This window comes from Melanotaenia boesemani, chromosome 14 (assembly GCF_017639745.1).
Source record: "Melanotaenia boesemani isolate fMelBoe1 chromosome 14, fMelBoe1.pri, whole genome shotgun sequence".
Classification (NCBI taxonomy): Eukaryota; Metazoa; Chordata; class Actinopteri; order Atheriniformes; family Melanotaeniidae; genus Melanotaenia; species Melanotaenia boesemani.
In genome coordinates, this window is record NC_055695.1 from 21,468,742 (window position 1) to 21,485,378 (window position 16,637).

General features: G+C 38.6%; 1 protein-coding gene across 1 annotated transcript in view; it reads right to left on the minus strand.

The window, feature by feature from the left end:
- cpamd8 (C3 and PZP like alpha-2-macroglobulin domain containing 8) overlaps positions 1 to 16,631 on the minus strand; it is a 41,506-nt gene extending 24,875 nt beyond the window's left edge. Inside the window, exons 1-21 of the mRNA XM_042005323.1 lie at positions 16,084 to 16,631; positions 12,564 to 12,715; positions 12,077 to 12,099; positions 11,411 to 11,576; positions 11,042 to 11,094; positions 10,494 to 10,511; positions 10,063 to 10,117; positions 9,794 to 9,907; positions 9,338 to 9,422; positions 9,024 to 9,132; positions 8,594 to 8,821; positions 8,283 to 8,453; positions 8,050 to 8,178; positions 7,722 to 7,920; positions 6,839 to 7,014; positions 5,855 to 6,004; positions 5,526 to 5,687; positions 5,279 to 5,421; positions 3,600 to 3,662; positions 2,455 to 2,686; positions 847 to 1,000 (exon numbers count right to left, since the gene is read on the minus strand). Coding sequence (XP_041861257.1) covers positions 847 to 1,000; positions 2,455 to 2,686; positions 3,600 to 3,662; positions 5,279 to 5,421; positions 5,526 to 5,687; positions 5,855 to 6,004; positions 6,839 to 7,014; positions 7,722 to 7,920; positions 8,050 to 8,178; positions 8,283 to 8,453; positions 8,594 to 8,821; positions 9,024 to 9,132; positions 9,338 to 9,422; positions 9,794 to 9,907; positions 10,063 to 10,117; positions 10,494 to 10,511; positions 11,042 to 11,094; positions 11,411 to 11,576; positions 12,077 to 12,099; positions 12,564 to 12,715; positions 16,084 to 16,169 — 2,668 coding nt within the window. The 5' untranslated portion in view covers positions 16,170 to 16,631. The remainder of the gene's footprint in view (positions 1 to 846; positions 1,001 to 2,454; positions 2,687 to 3,599; positions 3,663 to 5,278; positions 5,422 to 5,525; positions 5,688 to 5,854; positions 6,005 to 6,838; positions 7,015 to 7,721; positions 7,921 to 8,049; positions 8,179 to 8,282; positions 8,454 to 8,593; positions 8,822 to 9,023; positions 9,133 to 9,337; positions 9,423 to 9,793; positions 9,908 to 10,062; positions 10,118 to 10,493; positions 10,512 to 11,041; positions 11,095 to 11,410; positions 11,577 to 12,076; positions 12,100 to 12,563; positions 12,716 to 16,083) is intronic.
- Between the last annotated feature and the right edge of the window lie 6 nt (positions 16,632 to 16,637).

Consider the following 16,637-nt stretch of genomic DNA (forward strand, 5'->3'; position numbering starts at 1 on the left):
TTTTAGTTTGTTTTAGTTCGTTTTGTAAACACACAATACAGTTTCAGTTAGTTTTCGTTTTTTTAAAAACTCTCGTTTTTATATTTATTTCAGTTAACGAGAATGCTTTTTAATTTTAGTTTTCGTTTTCCCGTTAGTTTTCGTTAACTATAATAACCTTGGTGGCCATTAACATACATTACATAGGGCTAATATATCTGTAGAAGGACACCCAGTTCTCCTGATGGGGAGCACATTGGAAATGTGGCCCTGTGCCAGTGGCTTTTCTTTGTGTGTGTGTAGTGAGAAGGAAACACAAGGGGCCAGGGAACTATGAGTGGGGCCATGGGGGGCCCATTGACCGCCACTGACCTGCAAACTCATCAACATGCCACTCCACTGAGTGTCACACTGCAGCTCTGGTTACTCCCCCACTGCTGGCCTGCTTTGTTTGCACATGCGCTCAGGAGGGGACTATTTGTAACCTGGGTGGATGACCAGATCACACACATGTCTACCCTTTGGCTGGAAGAGCTCCACTACATCAATGGTTTGCCTTTCTTTAAAGCATCATACTGAGAGGACCAATGTCCCGGTGAAAGGTCGCTTTCTAACGTGTCTTCTTCACATAAGCATCAACAGCTTGAAGCTTGACTTGCAACCAAGAACTACAGCATTTAAAATGGTGTAGATAATAGTTTTGTCATCTTTTTGAAAAGGTGACAAGTAGAGTGACTAGGTCGTAATCGTATGTTGCTTCTTTACTCCTATGCAACTGCCGTATCATTAAATATTCATTAATATGGTTGATTAAGAGATACTCAGTAAACTGAGTACAAATGCTATTTATGTGCTCTGTGTGTGTACCTGTGATGTTAACAGTTCCCAGTTCAGTGAAAGACAACACAATGGATGTAGGAGTAGCCTCCCCTGGAGCAACACACTTCTTTCTGGTAAGGTGGTGCTTTCCAGGATGGCCAATAAACTTGATGCCCTTTGGAACGGACACTTTCACATGAACCTGTGAAAGGAGAGGAGAGGAAGACACAAATCAGGGGCATCTGATCTACTCTGACAGCTTACTATGACATCATATCTGTTAGGCACGCCCTTCTTCACATGGCATGTTTCCTCAAAGCTCCGTGAGGAAGAATTTTTAAATCACATTGCGAATTTTCCATGCTGCCTGACTAATACTTCTCGTGCTCCCTGAAGGATAAAGTTCCACTTATTGTCCAATTTTCACAAGGCTCAGTAAGGCAGAGGAATCTTTTAACTGTTCTCTATCTGCATGCCACAAGTCATAAATAACTGAGCAGAAAATATAGGAATCACATGTTGCTGGGGTGGACATCAAAGGAAGGGCTATTCTGGTTTGCATATTCACCAAACATGACATCAGGGCAGCACACGCACAGGCCATTTAAAAGGCTCATCTGCAAACATCATGATGTCATTTGTATGCCGTGCAGGATGGACCCACTTAAGTCCAGGATAGAGCTTGGAGGGCTCTTCAAAGTGAGTGTTGAAACATACTTCTGAGCTAATATCACATCTTGACATTACAAACTTCCTTTGAAATTTCCACTACATCTGTGACCTTGGACATACCTGAGATGACCAACTTTTCATAAAAATCCTTAACTTGTTTATTATATTGTTGACAAGAAACCACTTCTGCTAAATGTAGAAACAACAGATAATCAGAATAGTTTAAATCATAGATTTGTTTGTGCATTTCCAGCCCCTGGAAGATACTCTGACTTCTCTGTCACTTCAATCTTCATTCTATTATCTTTCTTTCTGTTTAGTCATGGAAATGTGTTTTCATAGTTTCGCAATTTTGTCTCTCTACAATGTTTGCTAACTTTTTTTTTTAACACAGCAATTATATTTTGCTTGTTAAAAATTGAGGGAATTCTGTAGTTTGGGGCATGTTGTGTTTTTTTTCCCCCACAGGTTTTAACCTCATAGCCCTCAAGTTTAAATTCCAATTATGTCTTGGGAAAGACACAGACTGAATCTTCTCTGATAAATAAAAAAAAATTCCAGATTATTTTTTAACTTACTTCACATAGACAAAGACAAAACATACCACATATCTGTTAAAATATGATTTCTTATAGAGTATAATAAACTTTGTGACATGGCCACATGCATCTATTTGTGAAAGATACCATGCCATGTGGTCAACTGATGTGCTCATGGTAATGTGTCAGTGGACTGACATGATAAATTGATTGCTAATAACCAGCAATCTAAGCATCTTTTTTCCTTCATCTCCAGCAGTGATATTCATTTCATTTTGCAATAAAGAGGCGGCTCGGTTTATAGTTGTAAACAAAGGTAAGGCCTCTTAATCAGCAACCTGCAAAATAATGATCTTCTTTGAATCAGTGAAAGTGAAGTGTCTGTCAGTCATATTACACGTTATGTAGAAGTTCCATGTTTCATTCCTCTTGCCTGTCGTCTTACCTCAGAGCAGGTAGGCAGGTAGTTGTAAACAGTGAGGGGAACTTTGGTCTGCTCCCCTCGGATCAAGCTGTAGGGCAGTGTGAAGTCAACAAAGAAGGGCTTGAAGGTACGAAGCTCAGCTCTCTTTGCTAAACCCAGTCCCTTCTCTTCAGACAGGCCAACGGCTTCTGCGACCCATGTGGTGATTGAATCCGGCACATCCAGCTGAAGGTCAGCTTCCCCAGTGTCAGAGCTGTCAGTGATGCACATAAATACAATTTTACTCACAAATTATGTTAGACAATGAAATAAAAAGGTTTCAGTAATGTTTTATGGTAACATTTAACATATGCAGTAAACAGAAACCGTTTGAAAGATTGGAAAATTATATTTATAGTGCTAACACCTGTGTTAACATCTGCACTGATGTAACTACAGCAAACCTTTTTAAATGGATAGGTGTGAAGGGCATTCAGGTGTTGACCCAATCTGTTCCTCTGAGGTCATTCTTGGCAGCACATATTTTATGTTGGTCTTGGCAATGTGTCACAGGCCATAATAAACTTCCAAATGTGCACACCCTTCCTTTGATCAAAGTTGCCCAAATTCCACTTTAAAAGGCTTTCAAGTAAAATCAGAACTTTGGACTTCACATGAAATTAGGGAGTGCTGAAGTTCCATCCAAAGAAATCCAGCATATGGAAATCTATGGGCAATTTATTTATGTTGGCTTAAAATGAAGTGAGGGAGTTCTTGAGAAAGTATGAGTCCGTTCCAAGAATAAATGAGGCAACTTCACACCCAGAAGAAGAAATGCTGGATGCTGTCACATGATGGAACATCATCTTTTTCACATGCAGCATTACCTCGCACCTTTCCTCTACTAAACCGATTTCAAATTCATGTTTCCCCCATGACTCATTTTTCTTCCCAGACTATCCTATTTTTCTTACACTTTAACTCTCATCTTTCATCTTCCATCTACTTATTTTATGATCTTCTCCCCTCTTTAGCTGTATCAATATAACTACTGACTCAGTTTAATCCCTTCAAGTTTGTAACAGTTTTATTCCCTTCAGGTCCTTTTAACTGCAACAAAATCACATCCAAAAATATCTAACTCGATGCACATGCAAGAGAAATACTTATTCAAAAGATTTAAATACCTGACATTGAGGCAGTGCCACACCCAGGTCTCTGGGAAAAATGTCCGCCTCCGCCTCTCTGCTCTACAACCAAAACACAAGCAGTCATCAGGGGGAAAAAATGGCATGATTGGAAAATATATTATGCTGACAAGCTCTAAGTAACATCATGTGTTTAATGCTCATTACTAAAATGAGACACATTCACTGCACTGAGGAATGCAGAGCTAAAATACAAACAAAAGAAAGCAGTTTCTTTTGTCATGTTTTTTTCACATTCCAGAGACTTTATTCAACCAACGAACAACATCAAAGTAATGGATAGACTTTTGTGATCTTGAAGTTATAATTGCTTTCTTATGGGCTCACTTTGAAACCCATTGCTGACAGTAATACATAATTGTATTATTGTGTGTAAGGCAGTAAAGACTCACAATAAATTTCCCTTAATAATCAAAAATATTTTTCTTCCATCCAGCATTAGGTATACAGAGCAATAACCTCATTCAAGAATGTAATTGGTGTTGGTTTATCCATCATTGGAAAGCCTGATCAGCCATGTTTACAGAGAGGTATAACTTATAATGATTGTTTTTCTGTGGAATGAGCAACACAGCTAAACATGTGGGTAGTGACCTCAAAATATGAGTCATAATCCCCTTTAATATCCTCCTGTTGGTTCACTCTTGTTTGGAGATTCAAGTGCAACCAGGTGTGCAGCACTGATTGAAATTCTGGGGCAAATGACAATACCATATCTCCAGAATATGTCACCTAACTTCATCCTCCAGGACAATGCACCCCTACCACAGAGCTAGGATCATCACAGGGTACCATGAGAACTTGGAAGTGGAGAGTATGGGATGACCTGACCTGATTGAACATTTGTGGAAACAAGTTAGACATGCTGTACGTGCCAGAGTCACCAACACAACCATGCTGGCTGAACTCCTGGTTGAGGAATGGGATTCCATCCCACAGCAAAATGTGACCAGGCTGGTGACCAGCATGAGGGGGGGGGGTGCCAAGCTGCTCTGGATAAGTATGGATCTTCCAAACGATGTTGAGGTCCCTGACAGTGTAAAATGAATAAAGTGTAAAAGTGTGTGTTGTTTTTTCTTTATTACTGTGGAAGAGTGAAATCATCTAATCCATCAAAAAACTCAAAAGAGTGAATACCAACAGGAGAATATTACCGGGGATTTCAGCACATTTTATGGGGGGCAGTACTGACACATTTAGCTGTGTTGCTCATTACATAGAAACATGATTTGTACAAGTTATATCTTGTTATAAAAGCAATTATTGAGGTTTTCCAATGATAGATGATAAAAGATCACTTGGCGTTATTGAAGGGGAGAAACAATTGACTTTATTTGCTACATTGTTTAAGCCTTTATCTGAAGTTTAAATTTTAAGACTTTAAAAAAAATTTGTATGCCCAAGGAAAAAACTATTGTGTATCCAAATTTACCAAAGGTAAAAAGAAAAAAAGGCTTAAAATGCTATATTCTTTATAATGGGCTTTATAACCTTTTTTAACCTTTTAATTTTGATGTCCAGCTTCTTTTTTTTTTTTTAACCTGGCTTGCCCTAATCCACAATATTTTATTTTCAGTTTAACTCTTGGGTTATTGATGAACCCACACATGACTAATAGCCAGAGATTGCCTCTAACATCTCAGGAGCAGGCCGTCTACCTGGTTGTAGGAAGGGAGTGCATGGCAGCCACCAAAGTGGAGGTGTGCGGCTGAAAGGCAGGAACAGCCTCATCCGTGTACATGCCTCCGCTCTGCCGATGGTTTAAACTCACCATATCTGTCATCACCACCAGCCCAGTTTCCTGAATTTAAACATACAAAAAAATTAACACGCACACACTCTAACTTAAATATTTTCCTATTTGTAACATTGTTTTAGACTGTTTAACGAAGGTTGCGTTCTCACAGTGAAAGCAAAGCGTGCATCTTTAGTGATGTCCCAGTGCCACGGGAACACAGAGGATCTCCTGCGTCTCTTTGATGACAGTCCAGGCCACCAGAAGTGTCCATCATCTTTAGGAATGCCGAAGACTTCCGAAACATCAAATTCTGCCAGCTCTTTAAACACCTGTCCAATCAAATCACAGTCATATTTTAGACAAATTTAGCCAAGAGTCACAGACTTCTTGTGAGGCAACTACTAATAGTCAGGTGATTTGGATCAACTCTCAAATTGCTCTGTACCTTAAGCTACAAAATAATTCAATTCATTAAATATCATTAAATATGATTTACCTTGTCAGGACTGAGCTGAAAGTCAGGCTTTAACAGGTAAAGACTTTTATCCACAGTGGCCACACAAACACAGGAGCCCCTCTCAGCCTGGACATGCAGCGTCACTGGGTCCCCTGGCATTGACTCATTAGATGACAGAGAAACCGAAACCTGCAACCCAGTCAACATAATACACACAACTGATATGTATAAAGCATATCCGATGACCAGAGATTATTGAACATTTTCAGTTATTTGTGTAAATAAGTTCAGCACTTGTTGGTAGTGTTGCCTGATAGATGCAAAGTTGCATTTAGACGAACATCTGTCTACAAATTCCGAGTAGGAAGAGTTTGTGGAACGCACTATGACAGGGAGTGGAAACAATAGCCTTTAAAAGAGGGAGGGATGGTGAGAGTTGGCCATAAACTTTCACACATCAAGAGTATTTTTCACCAGCACGTGGTCGCAAATTAGTCCAGTTAATCTGTTCCACTGCCCTCCTTTCACCATTCTGTAACCTGTCATCCTCTCTTGTCATGACCCCACTTATCTGCCAGCAGCCTAAGTGGCCTCTGTCTCATCCTGCCCACACAACCCCCTCCTCTGACACACACACACACACACACGCGCACACACACACACACACACACACACACAGTGTTGTAAGGGCATACCAGAGAGCTGTAAATACTTCAGGGAGTTAACTCCACCTAATTCAAGCAGGAACTAGGGAGTGCTCTCAGGCCAACACAGCTGTTTGTTTGCAGACATTACATTGTGGTGTAATGGCTGGTGCATGGATACTTTGGCTGAGCTCCAAAATGTATACAGAGTCCACCCTGTCTCTAACTTCTAATACATACTCATTTGAACGGAAAAAATATGCAACTAAATAAATGTTATAGAATAAACTTCAAACACATTAACAGCCCTGCATCTAAATGTGCCTTCCAATACTTTCTCAGGATTAATTCAGAGATAACAATAATTAGATTTACAAACCTGGTTCTCAAACTTGGGCTGCACCGAGATCTGCAAACTGTCTGTGACCCCCTCACCATTTTCTCTCACATAGTAGACCAGCAGACGGCTGAGAGGCGCCATGTTGTGACTAACGGGAAAATGCAGATAAGACACACACGTGTCCATCTCGACCTGGGAGGAAGAGCCTGCAACACCTGACAGAGTGGGAGCAAAGGAAAGTGACTGGACTAAGTCTTCACAAAGACTTTCAGGTGCTCTAACAATACCAGAGCATTAGATGAAACGTAGCATCACATCAAAAAATGTTTTAAGGATGTACTCATCTACCATGATCTTCTAGTGTCCTTTAATAACTCAGTTAAGGAAGTGAGGGTTACATATTTTCTAACCTGGTTTCAAAGAGCAGAGGTAGTTGTAATTCCACATTATTAGTGACACAATTACTCCTGCTACACCTACTGCTCCCATATCTTCGAATGAAGACTGTCAACGCTGTCTTTCCTTTTTGTTAATAAGGTTATAAATGTACGAAATAATATCTCTTCGTTAGCATCTCTGTTGATGGTTACCACTCCAGCTCACAGTTATTTTAGACAGTTTTGCACCAGTAACTTTACCTGAACTAACCAAGTTAATTGGTTTAATGGGACTCTCTTCCTTTGGACTTGAGAGTGGTGGACTGTGTGGTCACTTTTAAAAGCCACTTAAAAGCATATCTTTTTAAATCTGCTTTTTATTAATTTCTCTTGTTTTTATGCTTTGTTGGCTCTTGTAAAGCACTTTGTGATTTATATCTTGAAAGGTGCTATATAAATGAAGCTTTACTTACTGACTTACTGACTTGCATGAAACTACTGACATTGGAACTTCTTCAGTAAGAAGAAACATATACATGCCCTACCTGATGCAGAAGGAGGGAGACGGGTGGTGTGAATGTTCTTATCAAAGGTGATTGTTGCTCTTTTTCCTCTGTGCGAAGTTGTGAAGTTGGCCAGCTGTTTGCCTGATAGGATGATGTTCCCCCTGGATGCTACCTCATAGTGCATGGTAAAATTACAGGGACAAGTAGATTTAAGGGCCACTTCGGCATCTTGGCCAACCTTTACACAGAAAAAAATACAAATGTGAGTCCAAGATCATATTCTAAATGCTTTAAACATGTGATGCATTCTCAAATTATCTAAAAAGCAACAATTTGGACCAAAAAAAAAAAAAAAGTAAAACTAAACCTTGAGAGGAGTGCTGGGGTTCTGGATCTGGATGTGACACCTACTTGGCGAGTACCAACTACTAATGGACAAGTAGTTTGGCAAGTACTGGTCTCCCACTGCTCTACTATCAATAGATGTCACCTTGGTCTTTTTGAAAGCATAAAACAACACATTTTAAATTTGTATTCATTTAATTTCAATTTTGTTTCTAACATAAGACAAAAGGAAACTATTTCTACTCATCTACTGACCTCAAGCCAGACGTACTGAGCAGCTGTAGGGATGGAGGGTATCTCAAAGGTGACTTGGCCATCTTTGGAGATCAGCTCACTGGTGTAGACATTGTCCTTTGGACTCAGCTCTGCCTTAACACGCACCTTCACCCCATCAGCTGGGCTCCCATCAGGATAGGAAACTTCAATCTATAAGATGGAGGGTGTAAAAACAGAGAACAGGCTCAATGTCAATCAAGCAATCAAATTATGAATATCTAAGTATTTCACTTTGGCATGACAAGGCACTCCTATGTTTCCATGCAAGGAAGTGATTTTTGTCTTCTCACTTTCCCTTTGTAAGGTAGACCAGGCTTGAACTGTTTGCGAGTGTCCTTCGAATACTTGATGTCAATGAGCTGTTTATGAACTGGTGTAGAATCATCAAATGTAGTTTGCCTGCTCCCATCGATGCTGGCCACTGATGCCCAAATGCTAACTGTCCCCCTGAAGTGATCCGCAACGTCCAATGGCATCATCTCTTTGACACACAGACTGAAATTTGCAGAACCTTTGATCTGACAACAAAAGAGACACAGTCAGGCAGAGTTTTACTGGATATATTTCTACCTCCTAGCAAAGGTCAGACTGGCAAAAGCATTTAGAAAAAGACTGTATAAAAATTAATACAACAATATTAATTAACAATCCTGTTTCAGGATCCCTGTAGAGTACTAAAACAAAAACACATACAAAGAAAAAAACAAAACAAAAACTGACCTCCATGGTTTTAATTACAGGATGGCCCATCTCATGGTGGTAATAGCCAACACCATTTACAGTCATATTAACTGTCAACTTCCCTGTCACTGGTTTCCCAAAAGTGTACCTGTGTATATGTTGAAATGTCAGAGGCTTACAGAGAAAATTATTTTATTTTGATTCTATACATCAACACTAATAAGGAGACAATCAGTAAATAGAGGATTAATATGGTCTGGTAGTGAATTAACAAAACAAAATTATTGGTCAAAGTGAACAATGAGTTTTTTTCTGTTTTATTATCTCACAATGTTAAATTTTAAGGGACCTACCTGGCCGTGACAGTGACCTGCTCGCATGAGCTGAGATCACGGATGTAACGTGGTGGATCAATCACCAACTCAAACCTGGGCATCACTGTGAGACAAGCAAGTATTACAGTATTACAGTATGATGCACACTCTACATCACTGGTCATCTCTTATGTCAGTGGTATATGAAATATATAATGTAGTAGAATGTCCCTCAAAAATCTGTCATAATGAACTTCATAAAGTTTATCTAATCAGCTGAAAGATATCTTTAAAATTAAATAAAATTCAGTATATTTACAATGCAAATGTGTAATAGCACTTGTAACACAGAAAAAAGAAAGGTAAAATATATAATAACTACTTAATTTGGAAGTTAGTTTAAAGAACCCAAAATTTGGAAACACGTTAAAAAACAAACACTTATCTGTGAAAATTATTGTCACTATTAACAGTTCTATATTCATGGGCACTCACCGTATTTCTGCACTTCAAATGACTTGTTGTAGGTGTGGCCTTGGACCTGTACAAAGATAAACCACTCGCCAAACACAGGCTGGTCAGAAAGAGGAAAACTCATGTTCACAATCCCTATAGAGAGAAAATCAAGTTAGTATATTTACTGGGTGCTTCACACTAATTACCAATATTCTGTATAACTGTACACCTTATATAACAATTCCACTGCATTAAATACTAAACCTTCACAGTGAAAAAGTGAATACATTACAGGAGACATGGCTTACCACAACAGACAGATTTAAGCCCCTTCCACTGGACCATCCTGGATCCTCTTGGATCCTGAGAATTCAAATAAGAACATTGTAATTTTTTTATTTTTATTTATTTATTTTACATTGTGTGGAACTGGAACCTGTTTCTAGCTGAAACTGATACTGTGATTAATTAATGGGTTGTAACAGTCTTCAAACATCACTTTAATCTGATATATAGATTTCCATTTCCTTAACAACAACTAAGAGCAACAAAAAAAGAAGAGAAGATTCTTTTTATGTTGTTTATCCTTCTTCTGTTCCAAAGAACACCATGTTATCTAGGTGAGCTGCCCTGACTTCTGCTCTTTAATCTCCAACCAGGCTGGGAACTGAAATTGCCACTGTCCCCCTCCCAGACGTGGCTCTGCCAACCCTGGGTGGTCCCACCAGTCTCCACTCACCAAAACATATGCCTCGATCTGCAAAGCAAAAACAAAAATTAATGAGAGCGATAAGTGCAAAAATGCATTCATATGATAAAAACTGTAAAACCACTGAATGAGTCTGTGCTTAATTGCAACATTTCATCCCATTCTTTGCTTATCCTATAATTTTCTGATTGTGAAAGTGAGTGCTGCCCTTTACCTGCAGCATACTTTTATAACTGCAAACATCAATAAACTATGTATCTGCACAGTAACACAGTATATTTGGAGCCACTGCAAACATTCCAAGAGAAATGACTAACTTAGCCTCTGTGAACATGTTTCCCTGCAAACAGACTGTGTTTCTAATCTTAACTCTACCCATCAAAATTGGAAAAAAGTATGTTTATATTAAATATTGTGGCATGTTACTACAAAAGGCATATTAAATAAATGCATATACACAAGCTACATAATATAGACTGATCTCCATTACTCACATTTTATTTACTTTTTATGTCTAAGATGCATTTATTGAAAAGTAAGCATTACGAACTTTAAACATTAAATATTTTTAGAATTACCTTTTCATTTACTGGCCTCATGTCTGGTGTGACTGTGTAAACATTGATGAGCACTAAAGACAAAAAGGAAACACAAAACTGTAAAGAAAATATAGCAGGCCTACATCTTCTTCTAATAAAAATCATCATGCACATGAATATCTGGTATTGTACAAATGAAAAAATCTGACTCATCTAATAGAAAATGACAATATTAACATAATGGGTTGAGTAACTTAACTAAAATATCACATAGTCAGAGCATCTCTAGTAGTTCTGAAGCCCAAATCAAGCATTATCATAAACAACAATAAACACTCAAAATGTGCCTCAGTTCTCTGCATTTCTGTGTGATTAACTGATTAACTACCAGCTGCACTATGAGGGAACCTTTATGTTTGGGTTTGTAGATGGGTTTGTCAGTCTGGATGAAGACAGCTGCACCCTTGCTCTCCACAGTGACAGTGGTGTAGTTGTGGAAAATGTAGCCTCCTTCTGTGAGGTGACGGTTCCCCCAGACCTTCAGATGGGCCTGACCTCTTAGCCCAGAGGGAACCTGGTGACATACACACATGTGCATAAAAACAAAAGCCAAATAAGAATGAATTGAGTTTTAGAAACAAAAACAGTAAATGAAGACTTGTAACTCATTTTTCTTGATTTAGTATATTTAATAATATGAGAGAACAAAGGCTGCAGAAGAACAAAAGAATCTACATGAAAAGAGCAGAGGAAGGCAATAACAGAGTACAATACACATGACAGTATTTATGAGAATGAGGGTGGAGAATCGAGTCGTGCATACTACATTGATCTATTCCAGCCTCCGGGGCCGGTGGATCATACGTGCACATCAACAGCTGTTGCATATTATATAGAGGCTGTTACCTTATTCCCAATGAATGAGTAGAGACAGATGGTGCATTACAAATAATTTTAGTGTTGATTTGCATGTTGCCTGAGGAATGTGCACACAATGGACTCTCACTACCGTGCAGCTGTCACAACTGCTGAGAAAGTAAATGCAAACTATGTGGTGCAGATTATTCAACTTACCTTCAGTGTGATGGTCCCCTTATCTAAAACAGGAACAAATATAGAGATTCAAAGTTAGACATCTTATTTTAGCCTTCTCACCTACACGTTTTAGTTTAATATTGTGGCACTATGAGAGCTACTAAAGTACAGTTAACAGTTAAAATCCAGCTGCAACCAGTCTCTATGCCATTTTGAGGAAAGCTGGTACCATCTATTAATGGATCTGCTAAACAAGTCACACACTGTATACACTGAAATGTTGTTGGAATGGACAAAACTAAAGCCTCCAATTAAAGATCATTAAAATCATAGCTGATGAGGAGCACAGTTAACAGATCAGATCAATAATGCTCACTTTTTTAGTTTTGCCTGCATGGGAATCTATATAAACCCAATATTCTTTACATAAATAATACAAAAATTGTATCTTGTGCCTCAACTTTTCAGTGTGAGTTCTCTTTCCAAATCGTCTCAGCGTAACTTTAGCTTAAAAATTTGTCCTTACCGAGCACCGAGCCATGGCTGTGAGCAACCGTCTGTCCCTTCACCAACAGCTGCACCTGGACACGCGTTTCTGACTTTACATTGAAAAGGGTTACACTCACGCTCTCCTCCACACCTGCTCGAAACACAGAGGGAGCAGCAACCAGGTAACCCCTGACAGGAGAGGAGGAGGAAGAGAAAAGAGCAACAGATAAAAGGGAGGTGGGATAAAAGGAGAGCAGAAGACACAGATACAAAAAAGAGGAGAAAAACAGGTAACAGCCAGAGGAAAAAATGGGGTCAGATGTCAAACAGAAAAGAGTGACAAGTAGAGAAAAACAGTAAACATGTGAAGCACATGAATGGTACTTTGCATTCTTGACTCTACTAAAAAGAGGTGATGTAATTAATGGAATCTCTCAATACATATTGCTATGAAATTGAGATTGGGTTTCTTTGCAGTTATGACCAACAACAAAGTATCTGTCAGCAAATGAGCTTTCTGCTTATGCCTTTCTAATCTTACACCTCTGACAGAACACATTAATGAGTGACATTTAAGACAGCATCAGAATTGGAACTGGAATCAGCTTTGATGTCATTATACAGAGAACAAAAAACAACAAATAAAAAAAAACAAATAAAATGTCAGCCAAAAAAAAACAAACAAACAAAAAAAAAAAGTCAGGATGTGTTGTATGTATTAGTGGTATTTTTTTAAAGAAAATAATCTAACCCTCTTAGCCTTGTTTGCAGCATATGTAGCATTTTACGCATTACAGCTGAGTTGACAGTGCAGCGAAAAAGGATAAAATTAGATGTAGATGCTAGACCTTTGTCCACTCCAGCTGCTGGACTGTTGGACTGTCCATTTAACAAGGTGACAACTCGTGCATCTCACAGAGCAACTGCAACTGCTTCAGCTGCTGTGACTAGAAATCCACAAAGGTTAACCTAACTGAAAAGTAAACAAATGAGTAAGCATGAATTATTGTTTGTTTTTCAATTAGCCCAAAATCAAATTACTCAATCACTTTACTCAAATTTCAGAGGGATTTTTTAAAAAGGTAAAAGCATAAGGCTACGGTTGTCTATTTGGCAATGAACTGCATACACTACATTGAACAGTCATGAACCTATAATTACATTATTCTGTCAGATCTGCAGAATGATATATGGTTTCTTGGGTTCTGTTAAGTTTTTCACATCTTTTCTTTAAGAAAGTCAATTCTCTGCTTTCACACTGAAACAACTGTCTTTATAGGATAGGGTAAATGAAAAAATAAAATAACTAGCCCTGAGCTCCAGCAAGCTCTGCACAGGTTTAATGCATTTTGCATAAAGGTAAGAGTGCGGGTGTAGGCCAAATTCTAGTGCAGTTAGTTAAACTGCAAAGGTGCTAACACCTCCTGATTTTCAGTCCATTTAAGTGGGTATGTTACTAACCAACCAGGATGGTTGCAGAGCCACAGGGCAGCTGTGTTAGACATGAGTTCCCAAAGTCATCGACTCATTTTTCACCAACAAAAGTTTTGATAATTAGCGCTGGCTAATGACTTTAGTCACCATTGCATTGTTTTTTTTTTTTTAACTGAAGATAGTTACTGCCTTTTTACCAGAGGAATATGTGTCCAATCTAGGTGATACACCATTTTAGCCAGTCAAACAGGCACACTTTGTCTACGAAACCATGCTGTTGTAAGTTATTTAAAATGAGGTCGTTCTCATCTTTGGTAAATAGAACCTGATATCCATTTTTAACAAAAGAAAGAAAGCTGAAACATGGACTTGTGCCATGTCCAATAAACTCTGTGTCATTAAGGTATAGTTAATATATGATATTTAATAGTTGATAAATACATTTCTGGATAAACTGTGTTGCGTAAGAATTTTTCTTCAAGAAAAGAACCCATGTATTGAGCTCAGTGGTGTAATGGTTTCTCTCTCTTCTTTAACTGATAGATTATTCTCAGGATAGTGTTTTTTGCTTATTTATATTTCTTCTATTGTCTTTGTTTAACTGCATGTTTTCCAACAATGTCAAGGAAAAATAAAAGTGCTTATGAACTCTTTTTTGAAGGCTTAATGAAGTTGTTCTTTTTTACAATTAGACATTGCACAAGTTTGTGGCGCATGTTCCTTTTATACCCAATCCTGACACCCTCACCGCTCATTCATTTATCAGCTGATTGTAGAATGTTTCAGTGTTATGATGAGTACTCTTTGTAACATGCAACAGTTTAAATTGTATATGCTATAAACTTTTCAGCCTTTCTCTGACTTTCTCCTGCCTGTTTTTAGTGGATTGCTGGCATGAAGTTCTGGATTTATTTTTTCCTAATACAGTGAAGTTGATTAGTAAAGACATTAAAAATGATTTTCTGCTCAGTTTTGCATATTTACAATTTCTCTGCAAAGTTCTTGCTTACAAGGTAAATATCAAGTACCAAACGATGTTTCAGTTATCACACATTAGCCGCATTTATTACACTTTCTTTTTATTAGACCAATTAAATTTTGGCCCACTGATTCCAGCTTTTATTCATCACTGAAGATCACACAAATTAATGTTGAATAAAGCCTTGAGCACAAACCTAACAGCATGCATGACAGAAGGATCAGGTGGTTGGCATTACAGCACTACAGCATTATGGCCAGAGGCAACTGAAGTTCCTGTGAAAGAGTTATGAGAAAATCCCTGGAAAATAAGGCTTCAGGGGAAGGAAGATAATACGGGGAAATTGACTCTGTGTGTTTGATCTGCAGTGAGTTTAACTAACTCTTGGATGAGTCTGGATCAGGTGGTGGACACTGTGCTTATTTCAGTCACATGGCTCACTGTACTCAAGATCCTATTGTTTTTTGCCTACTTTTGTCCGAGAATTGAGAGCTGTTCAGTGCCTAAGAGGGATTTGCGTTCCCTTTTGTAGGTGAAACCTTCAACATTCGGTCACATGGTTTTGTGTTCTCAGCCTTTTTGATTTTGCAAAATTCTTCTTCAGACTTGTTTGATAGTTTACAAAACACGTCTGTATTTGACAGTAGATTATTAATTTGTATTTAATTTGCACCTGAAGCTGCACTCCTTCTTTCCTCTGTGAAAGACCTGCAATATCTAGAACTTTTTAAGACTTCTCGTGGTTAACTTTAACCACTAAAGCAGCTGACAGATGACTTCACTATGCCTGGGTCTGGGAGGCTACCGACAAGGCCAGGAATTTATCTATTTATATTTGTCATTATCACAGCACATACTTGAGCCATAGGCTACCACAACAAAATCAGCAGTGCAGCGTCTCAAGGTACCCCTCTGTCTCACTGTTCACACACTATAGTGAATGAAGCCTGCACATAGCTGTTGAAACAATTTCAATATGCGTAATGCTATTAAATATTTCCAAATAATATGACTTTTTAAGACTGCATGCAATTTGCAAAAGGCTGCTATGAGGACTGCATAATTAAAAACAAATAGCTAGACTTACAGTAGCCCAAGTATGAACACTTCTTAAAAGAACCCCCATGCAACACAGGCTACTTACTGTCTTTCTTGCGCGCAACTTATGCCCACGTTGCACATGAAAAAGGTCCACCAAAGACTCAAAGCTGTCAAAGACAACTGCAACATTTTGGTTTCAGTAAGCGAGCTACTTCTGGATATGGTCTCTCTCCTCTCAATGAGGTGGACTCTACTTAGTCTGATGAAAATATAACTGAAACGCAACAGCCTGTCTCTAGAGTCCTTTCCGTCTACTAATCCATTTTGGTTGGTTGGAGTTATAGGTGTGCAGAGCTTCGCTCAGGCCCAAAGTTGTTGTAATCATCACTCTTAACCAAATGCACTTCCAAGCAAAGAAAAAAACCTCTATGTTTACAGCCTAGAGAACACGACCAGTCCTTTCCCATGTGCCTTCACACGCCCCGGTGCCGTTCTCTCATATTTCAGCATTACAATTTGTTGGTGTCCTCCCACTTCAGTGCTCAGAGAATGTTTTAAAAAGAAGTAAGCTTGTCCTTTTAAAGTCCGCACAAACGCGCTTCTCCGGCAGTTCCTTGCGATGTGAAGTCGGTCAGATTGTTTTCCCTCTCCAACGAC